This window comes from Arachis duranensis, chromosome 3 (assembly GCF_000817695.3).
Source record: "Arachis duranensis cultivar V14167 chromosome 3, aradu.V14167.gnm2.J7QH, whole genome shotgun sequence".
NCBI classification, from domain to species: domain Eukaryota; kingdom Viridiplantae; phylum Streptophyta; class Magnoliopsida; order Fabales; family Fabaceae; genus Arachis; species Arachis duranensis.
The window spans coordinates 4,308,359-4,322,891 of record NC_029774.3 but is presented as its reverse complement, the minus strand read 5'-3'; the positions used below and the strand labels follow the sequence as shown (position 1 = coordinate 4,322,891).

Genomic DNA, 14,533 nt, shown 5'->3' with positions numbered 1-14,533 from the left:
TAATAATACTATTTATTTATAATTTTTATTTTAAAGATTTATCTATTTTATGTTCTAAAAATACATATTAAAATTATAATTTAAAATTTTGTTTATTAAAAATATAAAAAATTGAAATTTTTAACATTTTATTTTATATTTATTAAATAAAAAATTAAATTTTTTTACTAATAATAAATTTATTATGTATTTTTAAGATACATATTTGTTAGCTAATAGTACACTTAATTATTATTTATTCTATTCAATTTTGAGAATATAATTGTGTATATGTTGGAAAAAAATGTAATTCTTACGAACTAGCTCTCCGGTTGGATTCGGGGTAATGGTCAACCCAATAATACCCTTTATTGGAGTATCTCGGTCCAAATAAGAATATATATCTATATTCAAATTTAAAGGATATTGGCTTAAATTTAAAAAAATCCTATTCAAATCTTCCCACAATATTTTATCTAAATATTATAAATAAAATGTTTATTAATGTGCCTCTGAAATATATTATCTAACTCTAATTCTTATATTTTTTAAATTATTACTGAATTGATCGAGTGATCAACTTATTTATTTATTTAAGTAAATATTAAAAATTTAAATTTTGTTTTGTGTAAATAATAATTTATTAATTAATAATAAACTCTTGAATATAAATTTAAATTTACGGTGAATGAATTTTTTATTTATCGGACTAAAAATACTATGGACAACTAAAAAAAATATATGTTAAGTAGTGGATGGTGTGTTAACCTAATTTCCTTCAATGTATTAGGTTTGAGTAACTGAGCTAAGAAGTACCATATTGTCCTTTTCTTTAACATTATTTAATATTAGTTAATAAACGGACCAAATACCAAACGTACTAGATTGTGTTGTTACTCCATTAAAGGTTATATATTTATTTCCATAAGTAAATAGCTATATATATACATATGAATATGAAGGTGAGTTTGGTGAAATTAATTGTCATAAGCTAGAGGAATATTTCATTCTTTAAAAAATCGTTTGGTGGCGATTTAATATTGAATCACGTTCGTGTGGAATCACAAACCAGTCAATAATATGACATATAAATACATCCAAATACAGGGTCTATGACAATTAAGGATTATGTTCCAAGAATGTAATTTGATTGGCTCGAATTAAAAAATGTCCAATATATTAAAACATGGCTTAAAAATCTGAAGACGTAGCAGTCGGTTCAACAATGGGATACCAAATTCAACCCCTTTCTTTGTCTTATTTTGAGTCTCGTTAATTGTTTAAATAGGACCTTTAATTTAAATAAATCATTTAGACAATTAGGGTATCTAAAATAGACGTTTTCTCTTTCAGAAACAAACAACTATATGTACCCTCTTTTTGGATAAAAGATAAAGATGTGCTTATCAAGTAAAAATTAATCATATGCTTAAAAGACTATATTAAGTTAATTTTAACAGTCATCATTGCATATCAAACGGAATTTTCCGATAACTCCAATTTTTTTTATACTAAATAAATGTCTAATTATAAAACTAAAAATAATATAAAAATTTAATTATAAATTTAATAAAATTATAATGTTAATAAAATAATTAAACACTAGTAATAAAATTTTTAATAAAATTAGTAGTTTAATTTTTTTTAAACTAAATCACAACATACTTCTTTTTTAAACGTACATATATACGTATTATCGCTTCAACAATGTTATTATTGTCATCGTCGTTGTTTTTTTTTTTCTTTTGTTTATTTTCAATTTGTTATTTTCTTTTTTTTTAACATTTTTTTTTGTTTAATTTCTTTTCTTTCTTATTTTTTTCTTCTCATCTTTTGTCATTATCATTATCGTCGTTGTCGTCATTATTTTCATCTTCTTCTTTTGTATATGTTTTGAAAATAATAACATAAAAATTTTGATTCACAATATACAAATTTTAATGCACAACATAAAATTTTTTTAAAGAATCACATATATTCCAGAACATTAATATCTAACCCACAAAATAAGCATAGCACATAAATTTTAGTACACATCACAAAATATTTGACACATAATACAAAATTTTTTGAATGATTTTATGTTTAAAATATTAACTTCAACCAACAAAATACTTATAATATAAATTTTTGGGTGCATATAAATTTTTTTATGCATAATACAAAATTTTTTATATACGTCATAAAATTTTTAAAGACTACGTATTTAAAATATTGATTAACCCATACCAATAAATTATATTCGTGATAAAAAGTTATGTATTATATACAAAAATTTTTATGCTATATCAATAAATATGTATTTCCTACAAAATTTTGTATTTTGTAAAAAATTTATGTATTATATTAATAAGTTTTGATATTATCCAATAAAAATTTCTATACTAAAAATATACCCAAAAAGAAAACAATGACACATGCACATATTTTTTATTAAATTTATGTCAATTTAATTGGAGTTTGTTAAAAAAAAAAACATATATCATCGCGATGAAAATTTTAATTTATTCCTTTACAAATGTAAGATTTTTTTCCCCTTACATAACACAATTTCATGTAATAATGAGTTCTTCCCAATTACCCAACATGTCCCCACCGTGGCACAGTGTGTTTCCTTCTTTTGTGCGTAGAAAGTCAGCAATCAAAGGGCGATAGTGAGAGTGAGAGTGGCATTCCGGTAATTACACCCTCCACGCCAAAACCCAGAAAAAACACTTCACTTTCTTTTTTCCCCCCTTGTTCGTTGTTGTTTTTCACTTTCGTTTATTGTATCCGTTGAAACCCCACTCTTCCTCCACACTCTCTTTTCAATGCTTCAAAAACCCTCTCACAATTTTCTTAGCTACCAAACACTCCTTCTTCGCTAAGACAAAAAAGTATTCACTGTTTTCACACTTTCTTCTTCTTCTTCACGTCAATGGCGGTTTCCGGTAACTCCTCCGGCGAACCTCTACCTGAATTGAACACAACATCATCGGTTCTAGGCGTGAAGCTCGTGGTTCTAGTTGCAATTATCTTCATTGCGATCGTGGTAACGATCTTGCTCATCTTCTTCCTCTGCTTCAGAAGAAGCAGAACCTCCTCTTGCAGAAACCACAGAACCCTCGGGAAACATAGCTCAGGAACAATCCCTCTGGTTTCAAAGGAGATCAACGTCGTCAAATCCCTAGATCTCGAACAACAACAGCAACAGCAACAGATTCTCGAAGACGTTGTTGTTGTTGATGATGATCTAAAGAAGAAGAAGAAGAAGGAGGAGGAGGAAGGTGAAGGCACCAAGAATAAAAAGAGTGAGGGAGAAGGGAGTGATGACGTGTCAATTTCCGGTGGGAGAAGGAGTGAGGCGTCGTCGATGTCGGTGGAGGATCCGAACATCGGGTGGGGGAGGTGGTATAGTCTGAAGGAGGTGGAGGTGGCGACACGTGGCTTCGCGGAGGAGAATGTCATTGGTGAAGGTGGCTATGGGATTGTATACAGAGGAGTTCTGCAAGATGGTTCTGTTGTTGCCGTCAAGAATCTTCTCAACAACAAGTATGTTTTCAATTTTCATCTCCGTTCATTCTTTTTTTTAATTTTCTTTTATTATTCAAATTTTCAGTGCTTAAGCTATGCTTGTGTGTTTATTATCTGTGTATGTTACTTTGCTTCTTTATTTTAATTAATTCGCAAGTGGGGAATAAATTTCTGAAATGGGATATTTAGGTCTTCATTCTGGTCAAAAGTACTGGAAAGTTGGATCAAACCCGTGGAAATGAGTATTACATTTTGTTGAAATTCATTTAGAAAAAGTAACTGTCCACTTTGTTTTTCTTCTATGTTGTTAATTATATATTTTTAATGGCATGATATTAGGATATAGTTAATTGATACTTTCACTATATAAAAGTCAGTTTTTTGTTTGGGGGTGGGGTAATGTTACTTTACTCTTTACTTTTACTTTCTGTCCGTTTATTTTAACATATTATTCCATGATTGCTGGATTAACTTTGTCCTTTGGTAAGACACTTTCTTAATCCCGAGAAAACTTTAGTTTAAAATACAGGAAAAGGAGTTAATGTGTCTTGACTCTGGAACTGGATACAAGATTACAAGTACGTTAACTAACGCGCTTTATGTCTATTCCGGGATTTGCAACTACTTATTACTAATATATTGTGGTAACATCAAGTTACTTCAAATTCCAACTCATGCAGCAGAATATTAGGACTTCAGGAGTGTAGTACATGGAAGAGTCCTTAAGCCAAATCAAGTTTTCTGAAATAATACAATGCAACAACTATAATATAGTACTATTAAAAATTAATTTCTTTTTTTTTTTTTTAATGGTATGGTGAACAGGGGTCAAGCGGAGAAGGAGTTTAAGGTGGAGGTTGAAGCCATTGGAAAAGTAAGGCATAAGAATTTGGTTGGGCTGGTAGGATATTGTGCAGAAGGTCCTAAAAGGTATTGTTAATTATATTATTCTGTTTAATGCCTGATTTTCTTTTGATTCAAAGTCTTTTAGATCCCACTTTAATTTTAATGCCAATTTTGTTTATCATCTCATTCAGGATGCTTGTTTATGAATATGTTAACAATGGAAATTTGGAGCAGTGGCTGCATGGTGATGTAGGACCAGTGAGCCCCTTGACATGGGATATTCGGATGAAGATTGCCATTGGCACTGCTAAAGGGTGTGCTTATTGTTTACGGTTTTATCTCACCTTCTATATTTTTTGGTCTTTGTCAATCCTAGTCGGATTCTCTTAACCGGAAATTTGACTAATTCATCTCAAGGATTCTATCTCGTTCTTTGATAATAGTAGATACTTATCATTTAAGGATTACTTCAATTTTTTAAATTTAATTTTATAATACAATTACTTGTTAAGTGGGATCTTTCATGTCCAATAAGTATTTCAGAATGTTATTTGTTCCATGATGATTAATAAATTATGTTATCTTAAGTGAGAACTAATGGTTCTGAATTGCGAAACAGGCTAGCTTACTTGCATGAAGGCTTAGAACCCAAAGTTGTGCACCGAGATATAAAATCCAGTAACATTCTTTTGGACAAAAACTGGAATGCCAAAGTATCCGATTTTGGACTTGCCAAGCTCTTAGGATCCGAGAAAACCCACGTGACTACGCGTGTAATGGGAACATTTGGGTAATTATTGCTGTTCATCCAAATCGAACTCATTTGGTTGTCTATACTATTTCTTATTACCACTAATTTTCTGTAGATATGTGTCACCTGAATATGCAAGCACCGGTATGCTTAATGAGCGCAGTGATGTGTATAGCTTCGGAGTTCTTCTCATGGAGATAATTACAGGAAGATCCCCCATTGATTATTCTAGACCTCCTGGAGAGGTGATTACTGGTTTTTGAACTGATTTTCATTGGTTCATTCGATGAGCACCATAGTTACTTAACTCTGCTCATTTTTTATTTTGATTCAGATGAATTTGGTTGATTGGTTCAAGGGAATGGTAGCAAATCGTCGTGGTGAAGAGTTAGTCGATCCTTTAATCGAGGTTCAGCCCTCTCAAAGATCCCTGAAGCGAATGTTACTCATTTGTCTTCGCTGTATTGATTTGGATGTTGTTAAGCGACCAAAGATGGGTCAAATTGTTCATATGCTTGAGGCAGATGATTTTCCATTTCGTTCTGTAAGCCCTTTATATGCTTTTCAAAAAAATAATAATAACAAAATCTATATGCCAATTCAATTTGCCTTAAATAACTAACTCTTGTTTTGTTTATTAATTAGGAAATTCGTACACTTAAAGAGAAAGACAATGTCCCTTCTGCTGCAGATGTTTCGAGTAAAAGAGTGCCATATGAATCAAAATATGCAGAGTCCATAGGAAAATCAAGATGGAAATAACTGCTTGTATTTTATTTTTGGACACGCAAACTAAGGAGATCAAATTGTTTGTTCTTATGATTTTTTTGTATGCCATGAACAAATTAAATTAGTCAGCATTGTGCATATATGCTATACAGTGTAGTCACTTGTTCAGGTCATGCACCTTTTTTGATGTATTTGTTTATCTTGGGAACATGGAAGAGAGGAGCCTTGTAAATATGTATCTCAAGATATATCAATTTTCTGTCTGCATATCGATGTATTTTTGCAATATTACTAGTGTGTCCCATGAAATGACATGAAGGAACTTGTTAGGGATGCTACACTCTGACGTTTGTGGGTTTACTAATCCAACTACATTGATAATTTTAATGGGATGACATGGGTTTATGTTTTTATAAGCACCAATTTGCAATAAGAGAAAGAACGAATCAATTCCATACAAACTTACAAGTACTTAACCTATAATTAATGAGTTTGCAAATTTGTAAGACAATTGACATTGTATACTCCACTGCAAGGTTGCAATATTCAAAATTATAAGGCTTAATGTGATTATATTAAAGCTTCTCATTATTTATGATCAATGTTATATGAAACTCATCATTTAGGTGTGTATGTATCTAGACACCATAAAATTATACTTTTATGTTTCATTTCTCATTTATTTAAACTTGATATATAAGTGCAATTTTGTAATGTCCAAATATATGAACGCCTAAATAAAATTTATATAGCATTATTCTTTATTATAACATAAATCGAGTTTCTAAATGTATTCCATAATTTTTTATCGGCGTCCAACGCAGTATTAATTGATTTGTGGCTGTCTGAAATCATTAAGACACCTGGTTGGGATGTAACATGTTGCCTCATATACGAAAAAAATGATCAAGTCTCATTCGTCTCACTTTCGACAACTGCAAATCCAATAGACAATATGTTTAAATTGTCATCTTGAACAATAGCCATCAGCAACGTATCTTCGTATTTACCATATAAGTGGGGGTGCCATCAATGAAAATAAGTGGCTTGCAATGCTTGAAGGCCTCATCACACCGAGAAAATGTCCCGAATACCCGATGAAACATGACAGTATCAGCTGAAACAGGCTAAGGTTGTGTTACAAGTTGAACCCAAGTACTTAAATAACTCCAGATGTTATAATACAAGAGGACTAACTATGTTAAGCATACATAATTGAAGACAATGTAATGAATCTTACCAAGTAAGTACATCTGCATAGCGAATAACTAATGAAAAAGCTCGTTCTATGATTTCTCCCAATCTCCGTATATCCTACCAATGACTCTTTGCTTTTCAAGCCAAACTTTTTGGTAGGACGCCTTGTAACCGAAGTGATTCTCCACATCTCCTTGCAGAACCTTTATGCTGATGGTTGGATCTGCTTTGACCATCGTGAATATGTGCTAAGCAATCACCTTCGAATCCAACCTTCGATGGTTTTGGCCCACTGATGTTTACATGCAAGTGTGAGGACCATTATATCTCGTCACCTTCCATTTTTCATGCTTTCGATGATAAGATATGTGTATGTTCCATCTAACCGGACCCAAACTGGGTACATTGTACAACATATTTTAATTGATCACTCTCTAGTATTTTATACTCCACAGCCCTCCTGATGTTGTACGTCTTAATGGCCAACATGACTTCCTCCTTATTTTTAAACTGTTGTCCAATCTCAAACTCACTAATGAGATTCTCTTCGGGATCTCCATGACTAAATAAACAATCTGAAATCATTACCTCGAGATTTAAAGTAAAAAAGTGATCCAGCCAATTGTATGGTTGAAAAATGGCAGGTTGTGTCAGCGCGATTTGTGTATCACCATAGTAGTTCATTTCTTCTTCCTCCTCACACTCATTAGGAATTTTCGTTGGTTCAGCCTCGACATTTTCACCGTCATCGAGATTAACCTGATAAGCATCTGTTATTGGCTCCCTAATCGTAGAACCCTCATGGCTTTCAACATCACATTGCATCATGCCATCATTAGAATATTCAACGTTTGACCCCTCTTGACTATCTTCAAATGGCATATTTAGATCAACCATCGTCTTTCTAATATTTCTTCTGACTGCTCCACTAAAAGGGCTATCATCAACAGTATCCACAAATGATCCCCATCCACCTAACTCGACTAAAAAAACAAATAATTCCAATAGATGAACATTTGTCTACCGGTTGTGTCACACCCTTATAAGACGTATGTACTCGTCATTACGTAACCGATACCTAAACAAAAAAAACATAAGATATTCTCAAAAACTAAACTCTAATAAAAATAATACAAAGAAAAATCACAACATCTATGATATATCTTTTGCAAAAAAAAACGTTATTTATTTCTGAAGGATATATGTAGTAAATCTTTTTCACTCTTTTTGTGTGTTGTTGGCCAATAGAATATAATATTAAATTCTTCAATGCAGTCAAACTGTTGACTTCGAATGCCAAGTATGCAAACACTGGTTAAGCAAACCTAAATACGATAAACCTTTTTTATCATACATTATATCACATTTCATTATTATAATGAATAGATATCAACATAATTCTAGATATTGTAAAGAGTAAGTTAGAAAGGAGAATAATATAAAAAAAAAGAATAAACTACTGGTATTAAGTTTCATCCTCAATCAGCGTGGGTAATTTTGGAAGAATTGGGTGAAAATTCGCCGAGATACAGCAAACTCTATAAATAACTTAGAATTTGCCGGAGCTATAGTGAACCTTAGTAAAGTAACGAAGTTCGTCAAGGATACGACAAACTTACTTAAAATGGAAAAGAAAAAAGCTTACTTGTCAACAGCAACATTAATGGAGCCTGCAGCTAACATATAGTCGGCTAACAAATATTTCAAAATTTAAACCAAGACAGCATTATTTCCATGATTCTAGATTTCTAGGTATAGTTAAGTTTGGTGTCTTTACTGCCACTGCAAGCATGGTTCATATTCATATAGCAAGTTACGTGTCATTTTTAGTAATTATGCATGAGTGAATCTTATTCTTTTTGAGTTCTTTCTAATCTTTGGATGAACATGTGTATCTAGTTTGTTAGATGAAGATACATATAACGTTACATGAAAGTCATAACACCACCAGACACGAGAGACCTCAGAGAGAAACAGAAAGTATACGTGGGTTAGTTGGTGGTCACCGAATGTATCAACTCACATGTTTCCATTACTGATAATAATTGAATACTTACTCAAAAAGAATGTCCAATTTTATGGTGGGACATATAATAATAGAACATGTAAAAATTTCCTTGCTCATTGAATAACCCAGACTGCATGCGATACAAGAAAAAAAGAAAAAAGAAAAAAGAAAAAAAGAAAAAAAAAAGAGTAATTAAAAACGTTCATGTTTATACTAGAAGATTTATTCTATTATTATATCACACATGACTTATTATATTTTTATCTGGCTTTCTATGATATTATATAGATGTATTTTTGGTAATTTAATCTTGAATTATTAAAAGATAATTATTCATATAAAAATGTTAACTAATATGTAAACATGCATTATATTAAAAATTTTAGTTAAATATATTAATTTATCTAATATTTTTTATTTAATATTTTTACATAAAATTATTTTATGTGAATTATTACCGTACTAAAAAGATATTTAATAAGTGAAGAGTAGGATGATCTCCTTTACTAAATCATTGCATTTTGTGTATGACAGGCAAAAAGGCAATTGATTATTTGATGTATGTTTTTTGTTTTCTTTGTGTACGATTATTTGATGTATTTGCTAAATACACAAGAAAAGAAATAATGAGCAACCAGAAAAAAAAGAGCTTAATTTTTTGTAAAAAAAAAAGTCCATTTTTTTTAGTCCAGAAAAAAGGACACGTGTAACTGCAGGTCCGAAGCTGCAATCCCGCGCGAAAAGTAAAACTGCAACCGCCAATTCCCAAACCGAAACTAACTTTCTCTTTATTTTTCTTTTTTTTTTCTTTTTCAATTTCTTATTCGGAAAATAGAAAGCACGTAACGGCCTAACACCACATGTAACCAGATCTATTTTCACATCTTCTGAGAGAAGAGTGTGTGTGATTGTGAGAGTGATGGAAGAGAAACTTATACAGAGGTTGGAATCCGCGGTGTCGCGCTTGGAGGCTCTATCCGCCGGATCACATGGCGGAGCTTTCACGGCCGGTGGTGGTGGTGCTGGTGCCGATGATGCGGCGCGAGATCCGTCCGTCGTGGCATTCGGCGATCTTATTGATGAGCACCTAAGTAAGCTCTCTGCTGCGGCGGAGGTCATCGGAGGTCAGGTGTTGGGTATCAGCAACGTTGTGAAGGAAGCTTTCGCCGCGCAGAAGGAGCTTCTGATTACGCTCAAGCACACTCAGGTTCATCTAATTCTACCTCTTCTGAAATTAATGGATTTTTAATTATACGTGCGTCATTTCGTGAATCATGACAATATTATTTTCTGTGATAAGTATTCTGGAATTGAGTGCAGGGAGTTGCATGTTTTTCGTCTGATTTTTTGTTTTGTTATGTTTTAGGATTCAAATGCATGAACATTGTTATGGTTTGTGTGGATTCGATGCATCTGTTACCTGTTGTCCTTGTAAGAGAAAACAGTGAGTTCACATGTTTAATAAGATTTGGAAAAAAAAATGACACTGTCAATTCTTGAAAGAAAAAAAAATGATATAAAGAAATTTAGCTTAATGTTTTGGTATATTCATTCAGTTGAGGTTGCTATTTTTCTCGATCAAACATTTTCCCTCTCTGCTTGTGTAATTTGAAATTGATCCAGTGGGATACGGGGATTGGTTTGAGAGAATTGTAATTCTGTTTATCGCTAAGAGAAATTCATCTAGGTAGTAGGAGAAAAGAAAGTACATAAAAGATGTGGTTCAATGTTTTGATATTCGTTGGGGTGGGGATGAAAGTCCCAATGTCTGTGAATGCTGACTTAATATGTCATATTGTCACCATGCAGAAGCCCAGCCCTCAGGGAATGGCTGAATTTCTGAAACCATTGAATGACATTATCAAAAAAGCTAACGCAATGGCAGAAGGAAAGAGATCTGATTATTTCAATCACTTGAAGGCTGCTGGAGACAGTCTCTCAGCTCTAGCATGGATTGCATATACAGGGAAGGAATGTGGTAAGTGATGTATGGTTAATGGTTATTCTCATATAAATTCTGATCTTTTTGGCATCATATTTTTCTTCTGCTGTTTCAAGGTATGAGTATGCCTATTGCGCACGTGGAAGACAGTTGGCAGATGGCTGAGTTTTATAGCAACAAGGTATTCTGTCAGAGCCTTCTTGATTTATGTTGAATAATCATATACTCCTCCATATTTCAGATTAAGCAGGAATAGGATATTGTGAAGGTGACGCCTGCAACTCGCAAACGATGGAAATCATTAATAATTTTCGCAATAGAAAAGTTGTCTTTTCCCCTGTAATTTGTGAATGTATATCCATTTTTTGAGTTACATTGGCTTAATTCTGAGGAATATATTATGCTTAGACTCGGTAACTATGATGACAAATGCTGGATTTGCAATTTACCTTTGCAAATACTTTAGTTACATAATTATGTGTACCAATCTTGCAATAGCCTCTTAGACTTTTTCTTTCACTTTACTGATTCATATTCACTGAAATTTCACATGTGAAGGATTATTTTTCTTTTTGGTAATAATCAGGTGCTTGTCGAGTACAGAAATAAAGACCCAAATCATGTTGAGTGGGTCAAAGCTCTGAAAGATTTATATGTACCTGGCTTGAGGGATTATGTCAAGAAATTTCATCCTTTAGGCCCTGTATGGAGTCCAACAGGAAAAGTAATTGCTGCATCAAAAGCTCCTTCATCTAATTCACCTGCTGCCCCTCCTCCTCCACCTGCTTCTCTCCTTAGTTCTGAAACATCTCGGGCTTCATGTTCTAAGCCAAATGTAGGGATGTCTGCTGTTTTTCAACAGATCAGTTCAGGAGATATTACTTCAGGTAGTTTATTCTTACTCTTGCAATCTTGTGTGAACATTCGGCCTATATAAATTATATTTTTATATCCTAGGTTTGAGAAAGGTTACAAATGACATGAAAGCAAAGAATCGAACGGATAGAACTGGAGTTGTTGGAACTACTGAAAAAGAAAGTCATGCAGCTCCAAAGGCAACTCCTAAAGCAGGACCTCCGAAATTTGAGCTTCAAATGGGCCGCAAGTAGGTTTATATATGTCTGTCTGTGTCTTAGTCACTGTGTTATGAACGATTCAGTATTAAGAATGACACTTGTCCATTTCCCAAACCTAACTATTCTCTGCACTGTAGGTGGGTTGTTGAAAATCAAATTGAGAATAAATCTTTGGTCATTGAAGATTGTGATGCAAAGCAGTCTGTATATGTCTATGGATGCAAGAACTCTGTTTTACAGATTCAAGGTAATCATAATTGTGTTACAAGATTCTTTCTTTACTAGCTTGTTTCGAACTTATGAATTGGTGAAAATGCTAAAACTGATTTTATATCTTGTGTACAATTTTCAGGCAAGGTCAACAATATAACCGTTGACAAATGCATTAAGATGGGAGTTGTGTTTAAGGTAGTGAGGCATGAGAAATGCAGCTTTTATTTTTTTCCATAACACGAATGCAGTTGATATTGAGGGATATACAAAATTAATTTTTCTGTTGTTAAAATGTAGGATGTTGTTGCAGCTTTTGAGGTCGTAAACTGTAGTTCGATAGAGGTGCAGTGTCAGGTACTTTTATTCCTTCCTCTTCCTTTTACAGTTTACTCCCTAAACTTCTAATGTTGTTGGCACGTCAAACATGATAAAGGGTAAAAGGTTTGATCATAAATAATGATTTTAAGTCAAATCTGGTTTAGCTATAATCATGTTTTGCTTTCACTGATACAGGGTTCCGCTCCAACAATTTCCGTGGACAATACTGGAGGCTGCCAGCTTTATCTGAGCAAGGATTCTTTAGAAACATCCATATCAACGGCAAAGTCAAGTGAGATTAATGTAATGGTTCCTGGTGCTGAGCCTGATGGTGATTGGGTATGTTTCATGTTTGTTCTATTATATATTGAAAATTTTGGTTTTTCTAATATTTGTATCCTTTAATTTCTTAATAGCAAAATATGGTTTGTCATCTAAATATGAAATAAAGCCTATTCTACCCCCCATCCCCAAAAGAAGGGAAATAATTCCAACCATGTACTTCAAATCTTATCTGTTACATTGTAAATTATTGATTGGATGCATCTATCTTGTTCTTAGATTATTAGTGACCCAGGGAACTCAAGTGATTTATTTAATATTCCAAATTTAAACACTTCCTCTATTATTACAGGTGGAGCATGCTTTGCCCCAACAATATATCCATGTGTTCAAGGATGGTCGTTTTGAAACAACTCCAGCTTCTCACTCTGGAGGCTAAACTGATTTGCAGTTTGAAGCTTCTATCTACATATTCATATCATCTTATTCCTTGGATTGCTGTCAGAATGATTTTATTTGTTGTTTCTTTGATTCATTTATATATACATATAGGTTTTGATTCATCATATAAATGATCGGCTTCTTACCAGTGTAATTATTCCATTGGCTTATTGAACCATTGGAAATATAATGTCCATGTGACTTTTTTTGGAGGCAGAATTTGTGTCTGCTTGAGCTTGTTTTTCTTGTTAAGTTGGGTTATGTAATTGGATTTTTAGATTTCAGATGATCCTTATTTGCTTCTCTGCCCGAGCCAGATCCCTTAGCCAAAAGCATTAGCAATATCTATTAATATTATTGGAACTAAAAGCTTCGGTGGGAGAAAGTAGGGATGTTCATGGATCGGATGAAATCGAATTTGTCTCGACTCAAATCCGATCCTAAATATTTTTTTATTCTAACCTGGTCTTAAACCCGATAAAAACCTAAATATTTTCGGACCACAACTATAATGGTTCTAAATCGGGTCTTTAAAGTTTTAACAATAATTTATAAAGAAACTTATTATGATACACTTATTTATAAAGAAAAAACTTGTTATAAAAAAGTTGATATCCATATTTGAACTTGAATTTGTTCATAAATTCTAATTTGATGTTTTTTTTATCTATTTTTTAATTCAACAAGTGTGATTGAAAATAAAACAATAAGTTTATAATTAATAAAACATAATATCAAAATTAATTTAAAACATATATATCTTTTTTAGTTCCTTAGAGTGTATATGGAGTGGATGAAGCCGAATTTGCCTTGACCCGGATCCAACCCAAAATAATAACAGAGACTATTTTATAAGATTTTTATCCGATTCTAAACCCGGTAAAATTACACCAAATTAATTCTTAAAATATTAAGAATTCTTTAAATATTAAGAGCTGGCCATATGGACCTTAGAAGGGTTTAATAGGATATTATTAACAATATCTTTGTCATGATTTACATTTGTCTGTCACATAAATAATATGCATTATGCAGAGAATAGTGTAAAAATAAAAAAAAAATTTGCTTAGGGGAAAGAAAATTGGCAGATGCATAAATGTAATCTTCAGTTTCGTTCAAGTTTTTTCTCACTATAAAAATATATCATGGAATATTTGACAATATCATCCGTTGTCGTCCAGCGGTTAGGATATCTGGCTTTCACCCAGGAGACCCGGGTTCGATTCCCGGCAACGGAA

At 32.6% G+C, this 14,533-nt stretch overlaps 2 protein-coding genes and 1 non-coding gene across 3 annotated transcripts; all 3 read left to right on the top strand.

Annotated features, from left to right (window-relative positions):
• The first annotated feature begins 2,713 nt into the window (after positions 1–2,713).
• On the top strand, positions 2,714–6,109 carry LOC107476672 (probable receptor-like serine/threonine-protein kinase At4g34500). Its single transcript, XM_016096525.3, has 7 exons — positions 2,714–3,510; positions 4,318–4,422; positions 4,530–4,652; positions 4,958–5,128; positions 5,205–5,334; positions 5,424–5,633; positions 5,735–6,109. Exons 1-7 carry the CDS (start codon positions 2,897–2,899, stop codon positions 5,849–5,851), a joined length of 1,470 nt encoding a protein of 489 aa, XP_015952011.1. The 5' UTR covers positions 2,714–2,896; the 3' UTR covers positions 5,852–6,109.
• Positions 6,110–9,816: 3,707 nt separating this feature from the next.
• On the top strand, positions 9,817–13,579 carry LOC107476676 (cyclase-associated protein 1). The gene is made up of 10 exons (XM_016096533.3): positions 9,817–10,230; positions 10,833–11,001; positions 11,082–11,146; positions 11,552–11,852; positions 11,923–12,070; positions 12,179–12,288; positions 12,394–12,449; positions 12,552–12,608; positions 12,768–12,911; positions 13,207–13,579. Exons 1-10 carry the CDS (start codon positions 9,943–9,945, stop codon positions 13,291–13,293), a joined length of 1,425 nt encoding a protein of 474 aa, XP_015952019.1. The 5' UTR covers positions 9,817–9,942; the 3' UTR covers positions 13,294–13,579.
• An 882-nt stretch (positions 13,580–14,461) lies between these two features.
• TRNAE-UUC (transfer RNA glutamic acid (anticodon UUC)) lies at positions 14,462–14,533 on the top strand. Its single transcript has one exon. It is a non-coding gene; the product is annotated as a tRNA-Glu (tRNA).